At 46.1% G+C, this 23,726-nt stretch overlaps 2 protein-coding genes across 4 annotated transcripts in view; one reads left to right on the forward strand and one right to left on the reverse strand.

Annotated features, from left to right (window-relative positions):
• Positions 1–23,726, forward strand: part of OLFML3 (olfactomedin like 3) — a 289,605-nt gene that overhangs the window by 156,261 nt on the left and 109,618 nt on the right. The window lies entirely within an intron of this gene.
• CSDE1 (cold shock domain containing E1) lies at positions 972–22,789 on the reverse strand. 3 transcript variants are annotated; one of them, XM_066335615.1, is made up of 21 exons: positions 22,673–22,789; positions 18,863–19,299; positions 15,005–15,203; positions 14,235–14,344; positions 13,811–13,903; positions 13,190–13,287; positions 12,961–13,042; positions 12,493–12,621; positions 12,197–12,322; positions 11,268–11,480; positions 9,478–9,618; positions 9,231–9,389; positions 8,543–8,650; positions 7,600–7,775; positions 7,069–7,181; positions 6,304–6,423; positions 5,919–6,097; positions 4,837–5,000; positions 3,615–3,747; positions 2,305–2,399; positions 972–1,524 (listed from the first exon to the last, which is right to left on the reverse strand). In XM_066335615.1, the coding sequence occupies exons 3-20, from the start codon at positions 15,201–15,203 to the stop codon at positions 2,352–2,354; spliced, it is 2,391 nt and encodes a 796-aa protein (XP_066191712.1). In that variant the 5' UTR covers positions 18,863–19,299; positions 22,673–22,789; the 3' UTR covers positions 972–1,524; positions 2,305–2,351. The 3 variants fall into 3 exon arrangements, with proteins under 3 accessions (XP_066191712.1, XP_066191711.1, XP_066191713.1); XM_066335614.1 differs by having other exon boundaries at positions 972–2,399; XM_066335616.1 differs by lacking the exon at positions 13,811–13,903 and having other exon boundaries at positions 972–2,399.

The raw sequence follows: 23,726 nt of genomic DNA on the forward strand, positions 1-23,726 counted from the left end.
CAGCACACGGGACACAGGGGGACACGGCGGGAGACGGGACACGGGGGGACACGGCGGGAGATGGGGGACACAGCGAGAGATGGGACATGGGAGGGGCACGGCGGGACATGGGACACAAGGGACACGGGAGGCACGGCGGGACATGGAGGCGCACGGCTGGATATGGGACACGGGTCACGGGGGGACACAGCGAGACACGGCGGGATATGGGACACAGGGGACACGGGGCAACACGGGACGGGGGGGGACATGAGACACTGGAGGGACACGGCGGCACCGGCACCAATTACGGGCTCTAAAGGGGGAGCGGCGCCGCACCGCGGAGCTTTCAGGGGGAATCCAGAGGCGGAACGACACCAAACCCGAACCACGGGCCGTCCAACGGGGCCAGGACACCGAACCCAGAGCCTCTGGTTATTACATCAGGACTGACACCGAGCCTCCCGGGATTTGATAAGGGCTTTTAACTCAGATTTGGTGCTTTTTAAAAAGCTGTTCATGAGTAGCTGGAGCAGGGCAGCTCTGAACTGCAGGGTGAGTGAGCATCGTGCGCTTGGCTCATCTTTTGTTTTCAGGGCAAGGGACCAGAATGGCAGGAGGAAGGAGCAGGAACTGGGGAAAGGGAATTCCAGCGCTGGGGGCACAAGCACCGACCACTGACCCCGCCTCAAAGGAAGAGAACTGCTGAGCGCGGGGAGACACAGAACTCAGACAGAGGGGGTTGGCTGCTAATTAGCACGGATGGAATTTGTAGCCAATGAAGGTTGCTGCTTGTTATAATGTATAAATATAGTGTGGTGTTGCTGGGGCCTTTGGCAGGAAGCTCCCTGCTTGGTGCAAACTGGAATAGAACACAGAAATCCCTCGGGGTGGTGTGAGAACTGGAGGCACCAACACCCAGCCTGTGATGGGGACAACACAGGTCTAACACAGTCCCCGCTGAGGAAAGAAGAGGCTGAGCACAGTGAGGCTTTTTTCAAAATCAGTAAAACTTTATTCTATTTCCATTCTTTGCCATTAACAGAAAAAAAAATTGGAGAAAGCAATGTTTTGTTTTACAAAGATAATGCATCTCCCAGAGAAGAAAACCCTAAATTGAGAATAGAGGTAACATGAAAAAAAAAAAAAAGGGGGGAAAAATTAAAAAAAAAAAAAAAATTAAAAAAAAAAAAATTAACCAAAACAAAACCCAAAGCAAACCACAGTACTGCCCTCTATTCCGAAAAGTAACTCCTGATCTTTTTGGTTAAAGTAATACTTAGACCAATCATTTCATTTTTTTGATAAAGTGTGACTGGGGAAATGGAGGGAGGGGGGGCAGGGGAGGGGAAAAAAAAAACCACCCTGAAAACAAAACAAAAAAAAACCCAAATCAACCAAACAAAAAATAAACAAAAAACCAAAAAAACCAAAAAAAAAAAAAAAAAAAAAGCACACAGACATCAACTATTCACCTTGATGAAAGTCTCAATACAGCTATGGAAAGCCTAAGTATTTATTCTCTTACAGTACACTGGGTGCCGGCTGCAAAAAGAACAAAAAAAAATGTATCCACTTCAGGCACAACTTCTTTCTTTTTTAAATTTAAATCAGTAAAAGAAACTGGGTTTAGAAGCTGCAGTGTTCTAAGCAGCAGCAGATTTGTGCATTGTTTTAAATATATTTAAATTACCACACTGATGGCACACCTCAGCCTTATGAAATTCTGCACTGTCTGTTCCAGAACACTACAAAATCCACCGACCCTGGGAGAGACTTGCACTGAGTTCTAAGGACTGGCTAGAGGAGTCAAGTTAAATGGACTAGGAAAACACTGTAACATTTGGCCATCCACTCCAGGTATCTGAATGTCTGTGGAGATCTGATAGAAAATGAACTCATTCCACCCTCACATGGTCCTCAGAATTTGAGCAGAGTGAGCTTAAGTGAGTCTTTCCTTCCACTCGGGAAGGAAGATAATGCAACTGAGCACTAAGGCATAATAAACCTTGGCCAAAAACAAGGATAAAGCATAATAACTGTAGTGCAGAATTCCACAAGGTCTGCCCGAGCAGAGCTGTCTATGTTTACTCACAGAGGCAATGGAGATTGCAGTTACCAGTTGCGTTAAATGCACCATTCAAAACAAGCTTCTAAAATGTGATACTATAAGGCGCCACCTTAAAGTTCTCCAGAATGCAACTGTGCAGAAATTTAAAATGGTTTCGTAAATTTAATTTTAAACATAACATGAGAAGGTGTTAAAACTGGTGGAATAGCTTCTGAGAATTTGGAGGAAGGGGTGAACAGGGAGATATTCAGTACCCTTCGCCAGCCCCACCGCGCGGCCCAACGTCGCCGTGGGGTTGGGATCAGTCTATAACACCAGCCTGGCGGATCTTTCTCTCTGCACCAAATCCCTGCAAGGAAAACAGAACAAACTTTGAGCTCCAGCATCACACAGTCAGGAAATCATTTAGACTCTCTGGAGAAGGGCTTTAAGATTATCGAGTCCAGCTGTGAACCTGGCACTGCGCTTTGAGGCAGAGCCTGGTCTGTTCCACCCGAGCAGCACTTTCTAATTAGTCATGTTTGTTTTCAGAAACAGAGACAGCAACAAAACAGGTTCTGTTGGGTGTTCTTTGTAGCCAAAACACCGCAGAGATTCCAGACACTTTTCTCCTGCTTATCAAGAAGTAGCAGAACGTTGTGTGAAAGCCATGTCTAGGTAAATTCACTTGCTACCTCTGAGGTTTATAAATGAAGAGCGAACGAAGACAGCCAGGACAAACCACAACAGAAAGGTCCCAAGACAGGCAGCAGTGGGTTGCTTCTCTCCTGTGTGCTCCTCTGAAAGCACAGCATGACACAGAGCACAGCTCTGTGCACAAACACAGCTCACCCTCACACAGCAGAGCTCGCTGCACAACAGCAGCAGACACCAGGTGTCAACAGAGGCAGCAGGGCTGTGTTCCCGACACAGGCAGCAGGGCTGGGTGCTCCCCGACACGGGCAGCAGGGCTGTGTTCCCCTGACACGGGCAGCAGGGCTCTGTGCCCCCTGACACGGGCAGCAGGGCTCTGTGCCCCCTGACACGGGCAGCAGGGCTCTGTGCCCCCTGACACGGGCAGCAGGGCTGGGCTATCCCCACACGGGCAGCAGGGCTCTGTGCCCCCTGACACGGGCAGCAGGGCCCTGGTGCCAGGCCAGCAGCCCTGCAGCGGGGTGCCAGGCCGGCAGCCCTGCAGCGGGGTGCCAGGCCGGCAGCCCTGCAGTGGGGTGCCAGGCCGGCAGCCCTGCAGCGGGGTGCCAGGCCGGCAGCCCTGCAGTGGGGTGCCAGGCCGGCAGCCCTGCAGCGGGGTGCCAGGCCGGCAGCCCTGCAGTGGTGCTGCAGCAGCCCTGCAGCGGGGTGCCAGGCCAGCAGCCCTGCAGTGGTGCTGCAGCAGCCCTGCAGCGGGGTGCCAGGCCAGCAGCCCTGCAGTGGGGTGCCAGGCCAGCAGCCCTGCAGTGGTGCTGCAGCAGCCCTGCAGCGGGGTGCCAGGCCGGCAGCCCTGCAGCGGGGTGCCAGGCCAGCAGCCCTGCAGCGGGGTGCCAGGCCAGCAGCCCTGCAGTGGTGCTGCAGCAGCCCACAGTACCTTTGAGTTGTCGGGCCCGCGGGGCTGGCGGAGCACCGTGAGCCGCGGCGCGTTGGCATCGTCCAGGTTGATGCTCTTTAGGCGGTTCACCAGTCTATCGGGACGCGGAGCAGCCACGGCCTTGGCGCCTTCACTGCAACAGAGAAAACACAGGGCAGGGTCACCCCCGAGCTGGGCAAGGCACCCCAGGCTCTCACAGGCCTGCAGCACAGTCAGGTATAGCAGTTACAGGCTGCACAATTGATGCTGTGTGACAGTGGACCCGGCTGATGGCCTGGTCCTGCCCCAGACCTTGCTGTGCACACTGGACTCTGCACTAGCAGGAGCTCAGTGCTCTCCAAAGGATGTTTTTTATGGAGTAGAGGCCTTGTATTTACTCTCAGGCACACCTAGCCAGTGTTTCCTACATTTCCACTGCCCAGAGAAGCTGTGGCTGCCCCTGGAGCCCTGGAAGTGTCCAAGGCCAGGCTGGATGGGGCCTGGAGCACCCTGGGATAGTGGCAGGCGTCCCTGCTCATGGTAGTGGTGGAATGAGATGGTTTTTTAAGTTCCCTTCCAACTCAATCCATTCTGTGACTCTGTAATTTAACTGCAATAATAAAGGCTTTCAAGTTGCCTGCGTATCATGGCAGAGCATTAACATCTCTGAAGATGATGGGAACACAGAATTCTGAGACAAAAACATTAGCTTTCTGTTACTGTTTCAGTGCTATCTCTAGCTTAAACAAAATACAAATTATGCAGTTTTCTTCAAGTGTGTATATAGTTAAAAAAACCCCAAACTAATCTCTTGCAAGAAATGCCATGCCAAAAAGAAGAGTCTCTAAAAGAGTCTCTATTTAAAAATTAAAGCTGCTCTTCAAGAAAGAGGTGGCAGCAGTGTGGAGTGTGCTGGTCAGAGGCCAGCACCCACACAGGAAAGCCATCAGTTTCCTTATCATTAACTTCCACTTGCAAGGCTGTATCCAAATTCCTGCTACAGGGGGAGTTTAAGAATAGGTTAAAAAGAACAAGCCATCTGTAATTACGAAGAGCTGGGGGTGCTGCTGCTGCCTGCACTGGATCCCCTGGAAGAGCTGGGAGCTCTCAGCTCTCCCTGCAGCCAGCTGGAAGCCAGAGCTCCTGTTCCAGGAACACCCAGCTCAGGCAGGCCCAGCCTGCAGGGCCCTGCTGGGATGCAGACACCGTGCCAGGGTCAGTCCCTTCAGTCCCAAAGCCTCACCAGACACGCCACACGTTACAGGCACTGCATTTTCCTGTGCGCTGGTTCAGGATTACAGAGAACTCCACTTCATCCCCAGCCTGGAGCTCCACACCATCCTGGACTTCTTTGACATGGAAGAAGAGCTTTTTGCTGTCACCAACTTCATAGTTAATGAAACCAAACTGAAAAGCAACACATCACAAGGTTATTGATTTGCTCTGCATCCAGACATGTGCAGTAACTTACTCATCACTGTCATTTACCTACTTTTAAATAAAACCTTGAAACTGGTGCCTAATAGAAGTGAAAGTGAAATTTTTGCATTGATCAGAACATTCTGTCTGGAGACAACGCTTCTGGAAATCCAGGCACCTAGCATTGTAAAGTCACATTTAAATCCTAAAGTCTACAGAACAAGTTCTGAAAACTACCCCCAAATTCTGGCAGCTGTATTAAACAGAGAAGAGCAGTGCCCCAGGCTCTGAGACTCCACCCTGAAGTTACACATCAGCAACCACTCTGGCCTGTCACTGGGATAAGAAGCCATTTATTTCTATTTTCCATTCTATTCATGTATAAGCCAGGAATACTCATCCAGCCTCTCCATAAATGACTGGAGATTAGTGCTGCACACAAGCATTTAACTTTTTAGTCATTCCATGATGCAACAAGGGCAAAGATCAGCCTTTGTATTTCAGGTGAGCTGTAATCACAGTGCTTAATGCTGTAAAGAAGCTCCTTCCAGAAGCAAAGCATGTGCATGTTTTATTTGTTTTTCTGAACATTTTTTAGATACTCTGTGCAGCACAAACGAGTTAGAGCAATTTCTAGGACATCTCAAACCCAAATCTCAGAATTATCTGCTGCCCAGCAGTTCTGATGGCTGAGCACCAAACCAGGCTCTGAGCTCACCTTTACTCAAGTTACACCAGAGTCTGGCATAACCTGGGTTACTACATCTGCTCCCTAGAGCTGGAGTCCAGAGCAATCTGCCTGGGCACAACTCCCAGAATTCCAGTGCTGAAGTGGCTCTCAGCTGCTCTGTGGCAGCTGGAGCAGCTCCTCCCCATCCCCACGGCCCTGGAGCTCAGAGCCCTCACCTGGTCCTTGACGCACTCCACGGTGGCCCTGCGGAACGGGGTGATGTTCACAGCCATGGTCTGCCCATTCTGACCCAGCACACACAGCTGGAACTTTACTGTCTCCCCCTTCTGCAGACAGTCACCTTTGTTCGCCATGCCAACAATTCCAAAGGGATAGACCTCTCCTTTCATCTCACCTAAGGGGGAAAGTAGGAGACAGAACTGAGAGGCCTTTGTCACCTGATTTCAGATTTCCAATATTAAAAATGCTGCTTTCACAGTCAGCTTAGCAGTGTGGATACAGTTTGTAGTGTGAGTAAAATCTTCAACAGCTCTATTTACAGGGCATTCAACTTGTGCACTTGTGAAAAAAAACCACTTAATTACAAGGAACCAATCTTACCATCCTCCATGACTTCAATCATGCCCTGGTACTCTGTCTGTGTGGGATCTACACTCCTCAAGGGACGAATTACTTTACCAGAGTAAACAGTTGGATCAGCTTCTTCAGTGATACCATTCACTGAAAAGAGACAGAGAATAGAAGAATAGGATGTTTTAATCACAGGTAATTTTAAAATGGATTTAAATAAGTGATTCAGATTGACCAGGACTCAACATTTTGCACTGCATGGCACCGAATCAAAATCACACTGACATTTCACACACAGAAGCAGAAAATTTTTTCTCAAGAAACTTAAGGTCATGAAGCTTGAAAAGCAAATCAAAGTGTTTCACTTTTCTTCCACTGCATTTCCTACTCACATTAATCATCAAATAATCCTAAAGTACACATTCCCCCCACCCCCAAGTCCTTAATACCCTCCCCCATCTGCCCTGCTCCTGCCATCTTCCCCCTGTGAGGAACAGCACAGTGAGTGCAGGTACTGACCTGGCCAGTTCTGCCACTCAGCCTCTCCTTATAACCCCCAAGTGAGGAGGGCTGAGGACACTAAAGGCCCACAGAACTGCTGCTGTGCACACAACTGTTGGCCTGTGCTTGTCTGTTCTCTGCAAACACAGGCAGCAGCTTTCAGGGAACCAGTGACCACCCCACACTGAGCATCTTCTTGCTCTCAGCTCCAATTGTAAATGGATTATTAAGAAAGTTTGCCCCTCAGCACATGCCAAGAGCCCTGCAGGCAGAAAGCACCAGGTACAGCCTTACCTGCATGTGTTTTGTTTACTTTCTCTGCACTAACTTTGTTGCCTTTGCCTTTTGACAAGCTGTATTCCACAGTGTCTCCAAGTTCCAGGCTATCGATATCACCACAATATTCACTACAGGAACAGAATGATAAACAGTTCTCTTTTATTTACATGACAATAGTGATGCTCACCCAACATCCACATCAGTTACTGGAAATTATTTAAATCCCTCATCACTTCACAAGGAATCTCCATTGAGGAAAGTGAGCATTTCAAATACATAACAAAACTGGATTTCTTGGCCTGGGAATTAGAGGCACAGAACACCAGCACAGCTGACTAACAGAAGAGCCTGAACCAGTCCAGCAGAGATGATAAATAAAACTGTAGATATCTGAACATATATATATAAAAATATATATATATTCTGTGTGTGTGTAAAGTGCAAATGGATTTAACATTCAACCCAACAAAACTCTGCACCCTCCCACTCCCCCCAAACTGACACACTGTAATAGGTAATAAAATAAATAATAAAACTGTCGTTCACCTGTAGTGGAAGAAGATCTCCTTATCATGATTGGCTGTTTCAATAAAGCCAAAGTTATCTTTCAGGGCTGCCACATATCCCAGGAGCCTCTTGGAGCTGTAGTTGCGTCCCAGCATCCTGACAGAAACAGCTGTCTGCAGCCCGGTTCTCTTCACTTCACACACACAGAACTCGACCTGAGGGACACATGGGGATCAATACAGACAGAAACATGCAAAGAGAACCATCATCATCAACAAAAAAGCCCCCAGCTGATTTTGAAGCTGTGTAGCCCTGCAGCAGCACCTGGGCTCTCCAGGAAAGTAATTTCCTAGTCACTACTTTCCCATAACCACGTCAGTCACTGACATTTCCTACATTCCAGGAGCTGCACCACACCTGGGATACCTGCAAGGCAAGCCAGCCTCCAAGACTCAGCTTTTCACCCCTGAAACATGAAAGCCTTTCTCTCCTTGGGGATCACCTCCTTTCCCTACACTGCTCACACTGGGATGTGCCTCACTTCACTCATTTTGGTTTTTAGAGACAATAACCAATGACTAGAATGGCTCCTGAGGATTTTGCTGCTCTTCCCAATCTCCAAGCTTTCACCCTTTCCATTGTCTCTCAGGCCAATATGCTCATGAGGGAATATTCTCCCTTTTCAATATCCATCTTAGTCTCTATGCTAATTAACTACCTCTTGACAAGCAGTGTCCACTTAGTGACAAAAATTCTTTGTTTAAAAAGCATCATTTACACTGTAAGACACTATTTCCATCCATGTATCACCAGGTTGGAGGGTATTTTTTACTTACAGAAGATTGACTCATTTAAACTCAACATTCCAGGTGATATCACACAGATGCCTTGTCCTCCATTTGTTCCAAGTAAAGGCAAAGAAGAGCTCACATCCCACAATGCCCAGAACAGCATATCCCAATAGAACACTTAATTCTCTTACCTTATCTCCTATCTGGGGATTAGTAGATCCTTCCACATCCTTGGCCTGGTAAGGAATGGTCAGTTTTACTCCACAGTCATCATACACAATTATTCCATCCTCAGCTTCCTGAAAACAAGAGGTCAGGATTCAGCATCAGTGTCTCTTTATGAAGAGTTTCCTACACACAGTTCAAGCACAGCTCATTGGAGTCTCAGTGGTTTAACAGTAACTGCTCAAAAACACAACCAAACCCTGGGTAAGGAGCTTTAAATGACAGTATTTTAATGAAATAATGAAAGTACTGCTACCTGTTCCTGGAAGCATTTATTGGAACTTTGAAGCCTTCTGGTATTGTTTAAAACAGAACAAAACAGTAAGAGATTCCTCCCATGAAACTTAATCTTAAATAATTCTATCTAGAATCTTATGCAGTGGGAGGTAGAAAAACTCTCCATCAAGTTCCTGAAAATTATCCTCAACAACAATAAAATCATTAATGACAATATATTAATGATACTTTTAGTATCTTGTTCAGAGCAGTTGTTTTTTATTCACTGCTCTCATCAGCTGTAGTTCACATCCATACAGAATGAACAGTGCTCCAAACCCAGTTGAATTAGTTGAATTAGAGATTTTAAGGAAGCAGCCTCAGTCTGCAATGGCAGAAATGCAGAAGAGATATTCACAAGCAGAAGAGCAGCTTTACCTTCTCTTTGCCTTTATTTGGGCTACTGGCTTTGGCTGGAGTGGCTTCTTTGTCTATAGTGCCCACAAAGCGATGTTCTGACTGGGTGTGGAAGGAAACTGTGCCCTTGGGAAGCTTTTTAATCCTTATGGCATGGTTCCTTTGGGCAGACAGCATATCCTGGGAAAGAAATCCATCACGTTACAGACAAGACTGTGCATCATTTCTTGAAATGCTGAGATTTTACAGGAGTTTTAATCCCACTTACAGGAACGACGGTGAACTCTACTTCATCAGAAATATGGAGCTGATTTCCATCCATGATCTCACTGAAGTGGAAGAACATCCGAGCATCCCTGTCCACACACTTAATGAAGCCAAAGCCATCCCTCATTGCTGCAATCACACCCTGGAACAGCCAAGCCAACAATTACAGTTTAATCCCTGGTATGTGGCATCCATCTGCAGCTGCTCCACTTGTCAGGAGCTGGCAGGAGAGCCTAAATCCTGGGAAAACACTTGGTTTAAGCAATGTCCTTCATGGCAAACCCTGGTGCTCATGGCCCTGTTCAACCCAAAATGCAGACAAGCTCTTCCCACCTCACTCCTGAAGTTAACTCGTGATGAAGAGTGAAGAATATTCACTTAAGCCACTACCAAGGACTGAAGTTAAAGAACCTGCCAGTACCACAACACAGGGATCAGAGTGGGGCAGCTCTACAAACACTGTATCTCCTATAGGAGCATGTAAAACATACAAACACACACTAAACGTACAAACATCTATAAAAACAGGAAATAAAATCAGTGTTCAGAGGAAAGTTTAGGAGACAAAGCATCAGATTTGCAGTCACAAATGAAGGAATTACAGAGAAGCTGTTAAACAAGACTCCCATACCCGTGGGTGTGTTATGGGAACACACTCCCATGTGACACAGGAGTTCTGTGGCCTTCCTGATAACCACTAGAAATGGAATGCTGAGTGATAAACAGAACATACTGACAGAAACCCGAACCCTAGTACCAGATCCTGCCAGAATTACGGTAGAATTCATTAACATGTTGCCTTCAATCCAGTCAATACAGAGTTTAGCAAGTCTTAGGACAAACTTAGAGGGTGTGAATGACAGTGTAAAGGTACCTTCCACCTTTAGGAACATTCTTCTCTTAAAGAGTTTTCACAAATCCCAGCAACACAATCAACCTCCCTAGAAGCTGCCAGCACTTATCACCCCCATGAGAGCTCAACTCAGGCAGGCAGGTGTATGTAGCCAGAGCAGAAATACAACAAGTCTATAGGATAGAAACCCAAAATCTCAAAGGATGAAATCAAAACTCAGGTTTTTTTTTAAAGTTAAGGGACAATAATTTACAGCACATTGATGTGACAACACTGTAACTGAACTCCAAATTGCAAAGCAAAGCAAAGCTAGTCTAGTTGGAAGAGAATCAACATTCCAAGTTACAGGAATGAAAGATATTCTGTAATACTCATTAGCACATCCATCTTAGTCCCTGTAATCCACAAAGAGTTTCTTGTACTGAGAGAACTCTGCTCTTTACCATGCTTCTGCTTGACCCTCAAATAGAGACTGGCTGAAAAACTTGAAATACAAAAAATGCTCACAGTCCCTCCTCCAATTATTTACACTTTTCACTACCTGAACCAGGATAGTTTCTGGGTGTTCCAGTTTTCCTAAGGATGATGAGTAGTTACCCTCTTTGGATTCAAGTATGTGAATTTTAAACTGCCAGCTCAAGACTACACTACTTCTGTCTGCTACAACCAGCCACCAATCTCATCCAAGAGGGCCAGTTAAGGCATAATTTCCTAATATAATTTAAGTGTTAAAAAATAGTTAAGACTTTATTCTTTTAAGGCAAAGACGCAGAGCATTAATTCTGAATTTTCTACCTTGCTCGCACTGCAGGTGGGAGAGCTGGATTTCAGAATGGAAGACACGAATGATTTTTGTATTTATTGTGGACAGCCCCCAACTCACATTTTACTTTCCCTTCCCCTCAAAGAACTGGAAATGTTTAGAGATGGGTACTTGCCATTTCTCTGGTTTCATTAGTAAACTGGAAAGTGTTGGGGAGAACCTCGATGTTGGTGGCGCGTTCCAGCTTGTCGCGCCTGTCCGTGGAAATGTTGAACCGCACGTGGTCACTCTCCAGCAGGGTCACCTTGGATTTTGTGTCCTTGTCCCCAAAGGGAAGCTCTTTAGGAATCACAAAGTCCACCTTGATGCGGCCGGGTAATGGATCACTCTGGGGACAGAAAACCCAAGGGAAAGCTGAGTTCAGGGCTCAGCACAGCTGCCAACAGCACAAGGGCTCCTGCCACATCCTGCTGGACACAGGCTCTGCTCCACTTCCACCACTCCTCATCTGGAACTTCCCCAATTCAAGGTGGCTTTTGGAACTGTTGGTTGGCTTGAAGGTCTTTTCAAGTCCCAGCCATGTCCTGCTGAAGGACTTCTCTCTATTTCAAGAATGAAGTTTATAACCACACTCACAACACTTCCAAAAGGCAGGTTCTTTCTTATTAAGTCTTCAAAACACCCCAAACCTGCCCACACCAACAGAGATGCACCTAAAACCTTAGTGGAAGTGCTCATGAACACTCCTCCAAGTCAAACATTACAGCCCAAAAGCCTCATTAACTGTTAATGCTCACAAGAATCCATAGATCTGGCTTATCCCAGCAAATATTTTTCCCTTTTTCCAGTGTCTTTTGCTTTAAGGATATGTCCTAACCCAACAAAAATTTATAGCAAGAAACATTAAAGGAAACACACACTCCATCATGAACCACCACCCTAACTCTTTCTCTTTGGATCTGAAACTAAGAAAAAGAGTAAATCTTTACTCTGACATGATGCTTATGCAGCAAACAGGTACTGGGAAAGGGGAACAACTGTTTGACTGGAATTCAACACAATCAAACCAGCAATACACAAATTTATTTAACTACTGAAACTCACCTGGTTTTTGCTGGGTACTTTTGGAATTACTTTGGTTACAGTTCCTTCAAAATGTTCAATGCTGATATCTTCAAAAATGACAGTTCCTTGAGGCAGCAGTCTAACATCTGTTGCAACTTCCTTACCCTAAGAGCACAAAACGAGTCAAACACCCACAGAAAAGAGAGAAAGTAACAGACATTTCCCTCAATGAACCTCAGTGAACCTCCTCCCCCCGTTTTAAAGCTGGGGACAGCAGAGAGCTGGGCAGTTATTCCCTAGGACCTTGGCTTCCGTTTTACTGGATTTCGTCTTACATTTCTGTCTTTGATTGTAAACTCCACATCATCACCAGGCTGTAAGGTTTCTAGGTCACCTTTAAATTCACTATAATGAAAGAATATCTCCTTCACGACATCACCTCTCTCAATAAATCCAAAGGCTTCCTGTGAACAGGTAAAAAAAACAATCGTTTGATTGTCCGTTATTGGAACACACCAATAAATCATTTGACAGGTTGTGTTAAACACAAAACAGACTCTGAATCCCAGCACAGCACTCACAGGTGTACACAGCTGACTGCCACAAGAAATATATAAATAGAAATATATGGAACTTTCTTTGTTAAGAAGAGCAACAGCATCAAAGATGAGCTGTTTAAACCAGTTCACACAATTTACACCCACAGCCTAAGCTGTTAACAGCTGTTCACAACTTAAATATTACTTTGAACAGCACTCTTCAAAACAGCATTTTATTTTCAAACGAAACTTAAAATCACTTACTTTCATGGCACAGACTACTCCTTGACAGCGGGCTTGTTTCTTTTTTAATAGCATAATGTTACGAGCACTTACAGCACCAGTACTAGAGAAAAACAAATAAAAACCCCTTTAAATTCAAAACTGAAACAATAATTAAGATTGTATTTCATATAATAGTTCTTGGAATAGGTACAAATTCTGCCTGACTACTAAAACAAAATATGAAGCCAGAAAAGCAATACCAACTTACTGTTTATTTGTATCAATTATAAAGTTTATTTTATCTCCTGTTTCCAGCTGTACATTTCCTTCAACATCCTCTGGGGTGTAAGTCAGGTAAAATACTTCCTGCAAATTAACATGAACTAAAATTACTCTATTTGCAGAATAGTTGGTTCAAAGAAAGACTACCACAATTTTAATAACAATATCTGCTTAATTTAGTGAGAAAATCAACAATAATAAACATGGCATGCAAAACATTCTTTTTCCATCGTGCTGTTTTGGTGAGTATGTAACAAGCAGCTTAACTTGAAAGGTTTTGTATGTGACCATCTTTAAAGGCCAATTTCTAAACGTTAAAATTCAAGATAAGGATACATGAACTTCATCAAGCTTAAAAGAGAACATCTATTTGGCTCTAGGAAGTTCTCCACAGATATAAGCAAGCAAACTGTCTAAATAACATTTTTTGTAGTAATTACCAAAGCATGCTTTTTGTTTTGTTTGCCAAAAACTGCACAGTTCAGTGCAGTGTCAATTGCCTACATTAAACTGCTTTTTTTTGGGTTCTTTTGGCTTTTTTTTTTTTTTTCTCATAGACCACAGTGATGGATCAGTGAAGAGTTCAAGTAAAATGTGCAAGCTTTACCCCATTACGTTCGTAGCAAACACTCCCTGTTGGACTTTGACCCGGGGCAGCTGGAGATTTACTCTCTAAATTGTGAGGAACAGCACACACAACCTACCAGTCAAAAAAAAAAAAAAAAAAATCCATTGCTAGTCATTTCAGGAGTGGCATTGTTGTACATAAAATGAATCTCAGTACTCTCTACTACATACTCAGCAGGGAATGCCACACTGCAACTTTTCAATCTCACAGAACCCCTCTTGGCTTTAAGAAGTGTTTGGAGCCAAGCAAGAGGCTGAACTGAGTCAGAGTAAAGTGAACCTCTGAATTTTTACCAGAGCACACTGAAATATATTTCAGTGTAACTATACTGAAGGTCGTTAACATCCATGCTAAATTAACCTAAAGGATGGAAATGATGCAGATATAGAAAACAGGCACTAACTTGTCCATTTATTCTTTCTTCAGGTAATATTTCTGGCTTTATCTTCACCAGTTTAATAGCAATGGGTTTTCCAGTTCGGCGATCAGAAGACACTTCAAACTCAACATCATCTGCAAGACAATCAAACATTGCAATGCAGTCAGAGTTCTCTCTGGGACTGGGGTTTTTTACAAAAATCACTAAATGACTGAGTTTAATCCACTGCTTGTAGCCAAACACTATCAAGTAGAACTCAGGTCCTTCTGTAACCAAGGCAGGACACATGATTTGCAAAATTTTTCTGGTTATTCTGCTTATTATCTCCTGTTGCAAATGAACTATTCTGGTGTAATTCCACAGCAATTCTCTCCCACTGCCTTGCTCGCTGCACAGCAGACTCCACACTGAAGTTCAGACAGCCCAACAAAGGCCACGAAACAGTTTACAAACTTCACTCTCACGGTAATTATCAGCATGAAGTTGCAGCCACCTCATGCTGAAAAACACTTGGCCATCCTCAAACTAATTCAAAACAAAGAAACAGGGAGCACAAGAGATAAACTCTCCCACAGTCTGAGCACTTGCCTCCATCACAGCTCGACAAGTTTGACCTAACACTGCACCTTTTCCTTTTCCACAGCAGTTTGTGTTGCACCACAAACCGCACAAAGTGCTGGGAAGGGCTCCCGCCAGGCGCAGGGGATCGTTCCCTGGGGTTCAGCCCCAGAAGCAGCAGAGGGTATTTTGTGCCAAGTGACAAGAGGCTGGTGCTGGTGGCAAAGCTCAGGTACCTCCTACTTTGAGCTCCTGCAGGTTGCCATTGTACTGGGAGCAGTGGAAGAAGAGCCGGGCCTGCCGCTCGGAGCACTGGATGAAGCCGTACGAGGTCAGCAGCTTCTCGATGACGCCGGTCTCGCGCAGCGCTGCCGAAGTACCGTTGGGGTACCCGTTGTGTCCATTGTTGTGGAGCAGGTTTGGATCAAAGCTCATCTGGGCCACACAAAGCACAGGCAAAGGACAACACTGAGCAGCAGCTTCCTCCCTTCACAGCCCCACAACACAGTAGCACTGATGCCCTAAGTTCTGGTTTTTGTGTATTTCAGGCTCTGTGGTGCCCAGGGATGCGGTTCTGAGCCTCACAGTCAGTGTCACTCAGCTCTGCACACAGCAGGGACACAAAACAAATCCTTGTCCTGCTGGAGACCAAGGACAACTTTCAGCTCTAAAGCACAAACAACATTGGGCTGAAGGGAGGAACAAGAAGGATGGGACCTCACAACCTGAAGCTGTAATTGGACAATTAAACCCCAATATGCACATGGACCAAAATGTATAAAAAAATGTAAGATCTCATGACTGCTTCATTTTGGCTCCATCTTGGGTGTAGCCTTGGTCAGACCCTGTCCTGCCAAGGTGCATCCTAAAGGCCTTTCAATAGATACCTGTTTTATTCTCTCTGTTCAGTCTCTGTTTCAGGACAGCCTTCCCAAGGCATCAACACAAAGACCTTGTGTAAGTTACTGACACAGTCCTAAAATTTGTTTTTAAGTTTTACTCTGTTCTTAAAACAGAGTAAAAGAGTTGAGCTTTTTTAACACAAGTAATCCTTAAAATTTATACAGGCAACATATTTATAAAACACGCCAGAATTTTAACACCAAAACAAAGCTTGCTTAGAACAAAACAAATTGCTGACATTTTTCAAGTATTACACCTCAAAGTACTCCCACATTCACTGTTTCACACCAGAGCCTGAAAATATCTGAAGTATCTGCTCTTCCAAATTAAACAGGTGATTAGGAAAATGCAACAGTTCTGAATCAACACAATTAGGTTCAAATCCCTGCATAGTTTCTCCCTAGTTCATGTGTTCAGTCTTTCATGCTAAGAAGTGGTATTAAGTAATTAAACAGTTTTGTACAGTTATGGAATTAATAACCAGAATTTAACATTCCTGTGGCATAGAAGCTCAAGTGCTAGAAAGATACAAAAAATTTGAAAATAGCATTAAAGGTGTAATGAACTGCTAAATTAACTGACATCTATTAAAAGATTTTATGTTATGGGGTGTTTTTCCTTTTCAAGTCACAGATCCATCCTTGAAACATTCCCAATCCCTTTACCAACTCATTGGCTTTTTTGATGTAAAAGTCTCCTTTTTAAAGCAGGGCACTTGGACTTACAGGTTAGCTATCAAATCAGAAGAAATGTATTACACCTCACTAAACACTACAATTCAACAGAGACAACTGAAGCAACCCTCTTCCCTCTAAACAGTCAATATGCATCTTAAAATACACAAGATAACTTGTTAGTTTTCAGAGGTTTTAATTTGGAAACACTGAGATCATATCAGTCCTCAGCTTTCTTGCTGCACCAAGCAGAGAGATTAAAAATTACTCAGCAATGTGTTTAGTGGAGATAAAAGACACCTGAGCAACTTATTAAAGGGTCATGTTTCTCACTCTAACACAGCCAATGAGTTACTCAGTGTATTACAAGGCACAGCATTCTTATTCTGCTGTTTGGAAATCAGTTTAAAAGTCATGAAAAAGAACCAAAAAACACCTGCTGTGAAGTTCTTGGGCAGAAATCTTTGGTCTTGGAGACTGACAATAAAAAAATAAATTGGAAACAAGCACACAAAGTAAAGGTTGACAGCATTTTACCTCCACGAGGAGGAGGTGTTCTCTTCATTTCTGGTTCAGACCCACGTGGGGTAGATGTAGAAAACCAAGTACAGAAGGTGGGTGAGTGACTGGAGGGGCCAAAGGACCCCAGGACACTGTGTAAATGGTCTCCATCCCACAGCACTGGTCAGCACTTCCACAGAAGTGTTACCACCCAAGGCTCTCTAAGAATTCAGTGAACTGCTAAATCTGCTGTGACATCATTTCTTTAACATGCACTGCTTATTTCCTTGCTCTACATCTCACTTCTCTTTCCCTTAAAAATTAATAACAATCTCTTAAGTTCAATCAATGCTGCCCCCTTATCCTCACCCAACCAACCTGCAATGAGTGGCATAGATCTATACCCCTAACATGTTCAAGTCATGAAATATTGCCATGCCAGAAAATAATGAACCAGAAACAAGGCCCTGTTAGAGACACAGAGAACTCCAGCCCATCCCTACTCAAAGGCCTCTTGCCAACAAGGAAGCCATGGCTTTGTCCAGCTGAGTCCTGGACACCTCCAAGGACAGAGATTCCACCACCTCTTTGGGGTACCTGTTGCCTCAGCAAAGATCTCTTTCGCCTCCTGTCCAGCCTAAGCTGCTCAAAGGACAAAAGCCACAACAGTCACATATTTTTTATGCACTGGATTATAGTTTAAAGGATATAATTATTCTGAGTATTTAACAAAGAAAGCACTTGATAAAGCTGCTAAGATTTACTGACCAGTTCCTGTCAGCATCATCCCAAGGTAACAATCCTCATCTTTTGAGGAAAGCAATCCCAGGACACTCCACACAAGAAAATGTCCTTGTGGGAACACAACAGCTGAAGTGTTTTAAGCTATCCTAGAGTTTGAAATACTTCTCAAAAATAAACTGGTCCTGCAAGTAGGGTGGCTGGGGGAAGAGAAAATGATATGTTATTATACCTTCTCCCAGAAGAATTACAGGCCAGAGCATTAACCCCTTCTGGGAGCTGGAATGAGCCTGCCAAAGGCTTCTGTGAGTCACCAAATGGTCACTTCACCTGTGATACAAGGGAAGCCACAGACACCCTGCCTCAAACATGAGCTACAGGTACACCAGAGAGAGAAAATGACAAGAATCCAGCACAAAATTCAGCTCAGAATAGCCTCTCTTAGGGTTAGAAAGCCACAGTGCTTCACATTCTGCTCAGACTACCACCACTGCATGACATGGTTTGAACAGTTTGAGTCTGAAGGAGCATTAGCAGCACAGCACAAAGAACTCCTCATCAGTCCTCTAAAGCCTGACAACTTCAGTTCAGACAAGATTCCTCAGGTGGCACTAAAATTTGCTGTACAAAGATACTATAAAGTATCAGCAGCTTTTCCAGATAACTGTCAAATTCCTACGTCTTAAAACTGGAATATGAAGTACTAACCCTACTAAAAGACATATTCTGAAGGAAAAAAAAATCCTTTGCTGTAAGATTAAGAAACTAAAGATAAGTTATTTGAGAAAAGGGATTGGAACCACAAACCTACTGTTACTAGAAGAGAGAATTACCAATAATCAGCTCTCAAGGGTTGTAAGTATTGTTAAATAGAACCAGATTGCAGGTACTATGAATTCACCATAGTAAATGAACATAACAGCAAAGAGTCATGGAACCACTGAATGGTTTGGGTGGGAAGGGGGCCTAAAGATCAGCCTGTTCCATCTCCTGCCATGAGCAGGGACACCCTCCACCAGCCCAGGCTGCTCCAAGCCCTTTCCAGCCTGGCCTTGGACACTTCCAGCGATGAGGCAGCCACAGCTTCTCTGGGCACCCTGTGCCTCACTACTAAATGAATTTATTATTAAGAACTATTAAAAAAAATAATCTAACCAACCCTCACCCTCCATTAAAACCTTAGTGAGAACCAAGTTCAAAAATACACATGTAAAGTTCAAAAATACACATGTAAAGTTCAAAAATACACATGTAACTTTCTCCACATGCACCAACCTCGCAGTGATATTCAAATATTGCACTTTCAGTAGTATTTGCCGATTCTTCTGTTTCAGCACAAGTTCCTAAGGATGAAGTCTGCTATTATTTTATAAAAGGGAACAAAAGGAAGAGAGACAAAAAGAGAAAGAAAAAGATAGCAAAAGAAGGTGATCTATCAAGCTCTAGAGAATACAAGTGCTGCTGCCCTGGGCAGTTTCACTACAGCACTGGAGAAAACAAAGACTACTATAGCAGCGTCGGGACGTGCTCTTTTGAAGCTGTTGAGTAGGCACAAACTTCTTGCTTCAGATCAAGCCTTGTATCTTCTTCAGTGTAAGTTGCCTCTTCTTTGGTCTTGAGTTGTTACAATGTGGTAATACTTATATTCTTTTCCTGATCTGAACTTGAAGCAGCAGTTTCAGGTGGTAAATTCTGTTCTGTTCCACTTCATACTGGAGAAAGGAGAAAGACACACACACTGAGTATCACTTTGAAGGAAATTCTCATCAAATCACAGAATGGATTGGTTTGCAAGGGACCTTAAAGACTGTCGACTTCCAAACCCCCTCACACATCACTTCTAGGTCTCACTAGTAACAGGTGCATTTCCTCTACCTTAACGCAGTAGGTTTAATCCACATTAGGAAAAGCTGTTTTACAAACATATTTGGCATTCCCACTCCCAGTTTTGTTTTATAAAAGACTGGGAGACTCCAAGCCAGTGGGCTGGTATTTTCAAGTCTGAACTCTTCAGACACACTTAGGCACAGGGAAGGTCCCAGTGTGTACCATTAAAACTCAACTTCATTTTGATCATTAGGATTTGACCCATTAGCAAGCCTTAGTCCTCCTACCAATGACTTTATATGGGTGCTTATTAAATCATGCCATAATTTATATAACTGCTCACAAAGATCCTCAGAGGAGCAACAGGATGTACACACACAGGGAGTTTAAATTTCCTGATTACTTCTGTTCCAAAGATTAAAGACTAGTGATACCTCAAGCTCATTTAGAATTGTATAAAAATTAACAAACTTCTCAATTATGTGTACAGACACTGCACGTAAAATAACACAGAGCCATTCTCTGGACTTCTGAAACCGTTTTTGCAAAATGTTGATTACATGTGATGATATCTGTGTTGCCAACACCAGGGAGAAGCCTTTCTGCACCAGTAATTAGTTAGCAGTTAATTCCCTCCTAAAGTTTTCCAGTGCCTCTTTGTCTTTTCATGAGAAAAGCAGTTTCAGCAAACTGCCACCTACCACATAAAACATAACCTCACAGAAATAGAAGCCTTCCTTGAGAGGAAATCAAGCTTTGAGTTTGTTGCTTACTCAGTAGATAGGAAAAAAGAAAAGCAAGAATGTTTTTGTGGACAAAAGCAGGTGAGAAGCAACACAGCTCTGACCTCACAGATACAGTGGCAGCTCTGCAGTAATCTAAAGGTATGAGCACAGCTCCACAAGTCCCAAACCAAAAGAGAAGAAATACAAAGCCTATTTCTCCAGCACAGCAGCAAAGTGAATTTCACAACTTACACTGAGCTTTGAATTCCCTCTGGTGATTTGAAAGAGTCAGTTTCAGTGACTGAAACCTGAATGCAAAGAGACTTCAAACTCTCACCCTCACCCCAGTGAAAATGCTGAGTGAAGGCAGCTATTGCAAAAACTCCAAACGTGCAAACTCATCCCCAGGGTTACAGAAGTTTGTATTTCAGTGATTTCCCCCAGCTGAAGCATCTCCTTCAGCCACCACTGAAAATTTCCAGCTGAAATGAGTTTTCCTGTCAGACCATTAAACACACACGAAATAGACTGAACAAACTGGGTGAAGGTTGTTCAAATCTGGTGTGAAAGGTTTACACTGAAAGATTAGATTATAAAATACCATAAATCAGAAGACACAAAGCTCTTGCAAAGATAACAGTATCACTGCTTTTCCCTCACTTCAGCATTACACTGGGGCAACTGTTACCACAATCTCTTTCAGGACTGTGTTATTTTGGGGCAGCATTTCAGCTCTCAAATGAGCACACTGCATCCCAGAACTGCACAGACACTTGGAATCTTCCCACGTACTTATCTCCCATTCAATTAGACCGATATTATTAGAGCTCTCCTAGAGATGTAACTCATATCATATTACATTTATCATTTCTCTGGCCATAAAATATATCACTTTTTCATTTAATAATCAAAATACCTCATCTGATCAAATAAGACTAAAGCTAATTTTATCAGTCATGGATGAAAGGCATAAACTTTACCATTAAAACCGAGTCTGATTCGATAAGAAGATGGGTTTACTACACTTAAGTTATTAATTAAAAAAAAAACTCATCAAGCAAACATAACTCAAGCAAAAAGAAATCTCACTGTGCTCATCTGCCTCAAATTCTTTACTTTTTAATTCAGCTACTATAAATACTCCTCCAAATGGTAAACACCCTGAGCAGCTGCCCAGCCCCCAAGTCTCACTGCCTCCTGCATTTGTGTATTTCCAGCTGAAAGGCTTAATGCAAAGACAGGGAAGAGCTGGGCCCAGCTCTTGAGGTCTTTCATGTGCAGATCCTGCTACATGACAGCAGGTCACATGAAGCTGCTCACAGCCAGAGAGCACCTACAGAGCCTCACATGGAACCTGCCCGATGACAGCATTGTTCTGCTTCCCATTTTCTCCACAAAAAGAGGCAACTGCAAGGACATGCATTCTGTGGATCAGAGCACGTGTTTCCAGAAACAGCCCTCTATGAGGTGACCAAGGTAAAATGCAATAAAGATAAAACTTCGTCGTTTCAGTGCGCACATACAACACAGATCCGTGGAGATCAAGCTCCTCTATCTCTTTTCAGATGGATATTGGAAAGCAGCGCTGAGCACGGGCTCTTGGGCACCACAGCCAGTGTGTGACAGCTATGAGACCAGCCACCACCACAGTAGTGAAGTCCTTTTCACGTCAGGAAAAAACACATTTATGAGGGAAAAATGAATTAAAGAACCACCAAGGACATCTGTAAAGAATGCGTGGAGAAAAATCCCAGAAAAGTCGTCAAAAGAAATATCGGGATTTTTTAAGGGCTGTGCGGTGCAGAGACCGGCCCCGCGCTGGGTATCGGTGCGGAGGGCAGAGAAGCGGCCCCGGACCCACGGAGGCGCCCAGGCCCGGTCCCTCCCGCGGCCCCGCTCGCTGCGCTGCACCAAGATGGAGGCGGCGGAGCGAGGGGCGGCCGCGCCGAGGGGCGGCGCCGGGGCCGCCGCCAGCGGGGCCGCGGTGCGCGGGGGCGGGCGGCTCCGGCCGGTGACAGCGCCAGGGCCGTGCGGGCAGGACGGGCCGGGGCGAGCGCCCGCCCCGCACACAAAGGGGGGCGATGGCGGCCGCTCCCCGCACACAAAGGGCCGCGGCCGCGCTGCGCCGGGCGGGGCCGCGCGCGGCACGCCGGGAGCCGCCGCCGCCCCTCCGCCCGCACGGCCCCGCCGCCCGCCGGGGCCCGGAGCCCCCGCGGCGCCGCCCCCTCCCGGCGCGGCCCGCGAGCCCCGGCGGCTCCCCGGACGGCCGGTCCCAGCGCGGCCTCGGTGTCGCGGCCGCCGGAGCCCCGCGGAGCGCAGCGCGCACCCAGCGCCCCGCGGCCGCCGCTCCATCCCCGCACCGCCGGCCTAGTAGGCCGCACCCCCCAACCACCCCCCCCACACCGCGCGCAACCCCGGCGGGGCTCCCGGCGCGGTGCCCCGGTGCGGGCGGAGATGCGCGGGCGAGGGTCCCGCGGCGCCCGGAGCCCGGCGGGGCGGGCGGGGGTGGCGACGGCGCCCGGCCCGCACTCACCCCAACAGCTCAGCGCCCCCGCTCCAGCGCCGCCATGAGCAGCACGGCACGGCACGTAGGAGAGAAATCACGGCGCTCTCGCGAGAGCCGCCCGCGGACCGGGGGGAGGGAAGGGGCGGGGCCGCGCGTGCGTGCCCGAGCCCGGCGGGTGGCGCTCGCGGGCACGCGCCAGAGGGGATGGGGGGGGCACAGTGAGGGGGGGAGCGCGCGCCCGAGAGACAGCGCCCCCTTGCGGCCTGGGGAGGGAAAAACGGCTGAGGGGAGAGAGAAAACCGCGGGAGAGGGAGAACCTCAGTAAAAGGGAAAGAAACCTGGTGAGAGCAAAGAGAACCCCGGCTGAGGGGGAGACACAATACCCCACCTGACGGGAGAAACTGAGACGGCTGAGGGGAGAGAGAGAGAAAACTCCGGCTGAGGGGAGAGATCGCACCCAGCTGCAGGGACAGGAAGAGCCCCGGCTGAGGGAAGAGAGGAAACCCTGGCTGACGGGGAGAGAGAGAACCCCGGCTGAGGGAGGGAGAGCTCGGCCCGGGCCGGGGCAGGCGGTGCTCCAGGCCCTCAGACCCTGAGGGGACGCCTCGGTGCTGGGCAGGCACAGCTCAGGGGATGAACACGAGCCTTGCACTCTCAAGCTCCCACTGAGCTGAAGGATGGAAAGATCGGGGGAGATGCTTTGCAGACAAGACAGAGCATCTCTAGCCCTGAAACTCCAGCCCAACGTCCAACACAAGTGAATCAAGTTCTGAAAATGCCCAGCAGCCCTGGTGAATTGTCTACAACTGGCCATTTACAGTCACAGATTCCAGTTCTAGATCCAGAATGGGACAGGAGCAAGTGGAACATGGAGCTGTAGCAGAGGTGTTTAGGTTGGATATCAGGAAAGGCCCTTCCCCAGAGGGTGCTGGGCACTGCCCGGGCTCCGCAGGGAATGAGCACAGCCCCGAGGCTGCCAGAGCTCCAGGAGAGTTTGGACACTGCTCCAGGAATACCCAGGGTGGATTGTTGGGGGGTCTGTACAAGGTCAGAGGATGGACTCTGTCCTTGTGGGTCCCTT

The sequence above is a fragment of the Sylvia atricapilla genome, chromosome 25 (genome assembly GCF_009819655.1).
Source record: "Sylvia atricapilla isolate bSylAtr1 chromosome 25, bSylAtr1.pri, whole genome shotgun sequence".
Lineage (NCBI taxonomy): Eukaryota > Metazoa > Chordata > Aves > Passeriformes > Sylviidae > Sylvia > Sylvia atricapilla.

Bases quoted from the DNA above. Each gene is read 5' to 3' on its own strand.
- CSDE1 (XM_066335615.1), bottom strand. From the start codon at position 15,203: ATGAGCTTTGATCCAAACCTGCTCCACAACAATGGACACAACGGGTAC. The intron at 13,904-14,234 runs GTTAGTGCCTGT...TTTGACTGGTAG, and splicing joins AAGAAAGAATAAATGGACAA to GTTGTGTGTGCTGTTCCTCA. The intron at 13,043-13,189 runs GTAAGTTGGTAT...GTTTTTCTCTAG, and splicing joins ATAATTGATACAAATAAACA to TACTGGTGCTGTAAGTGCTC.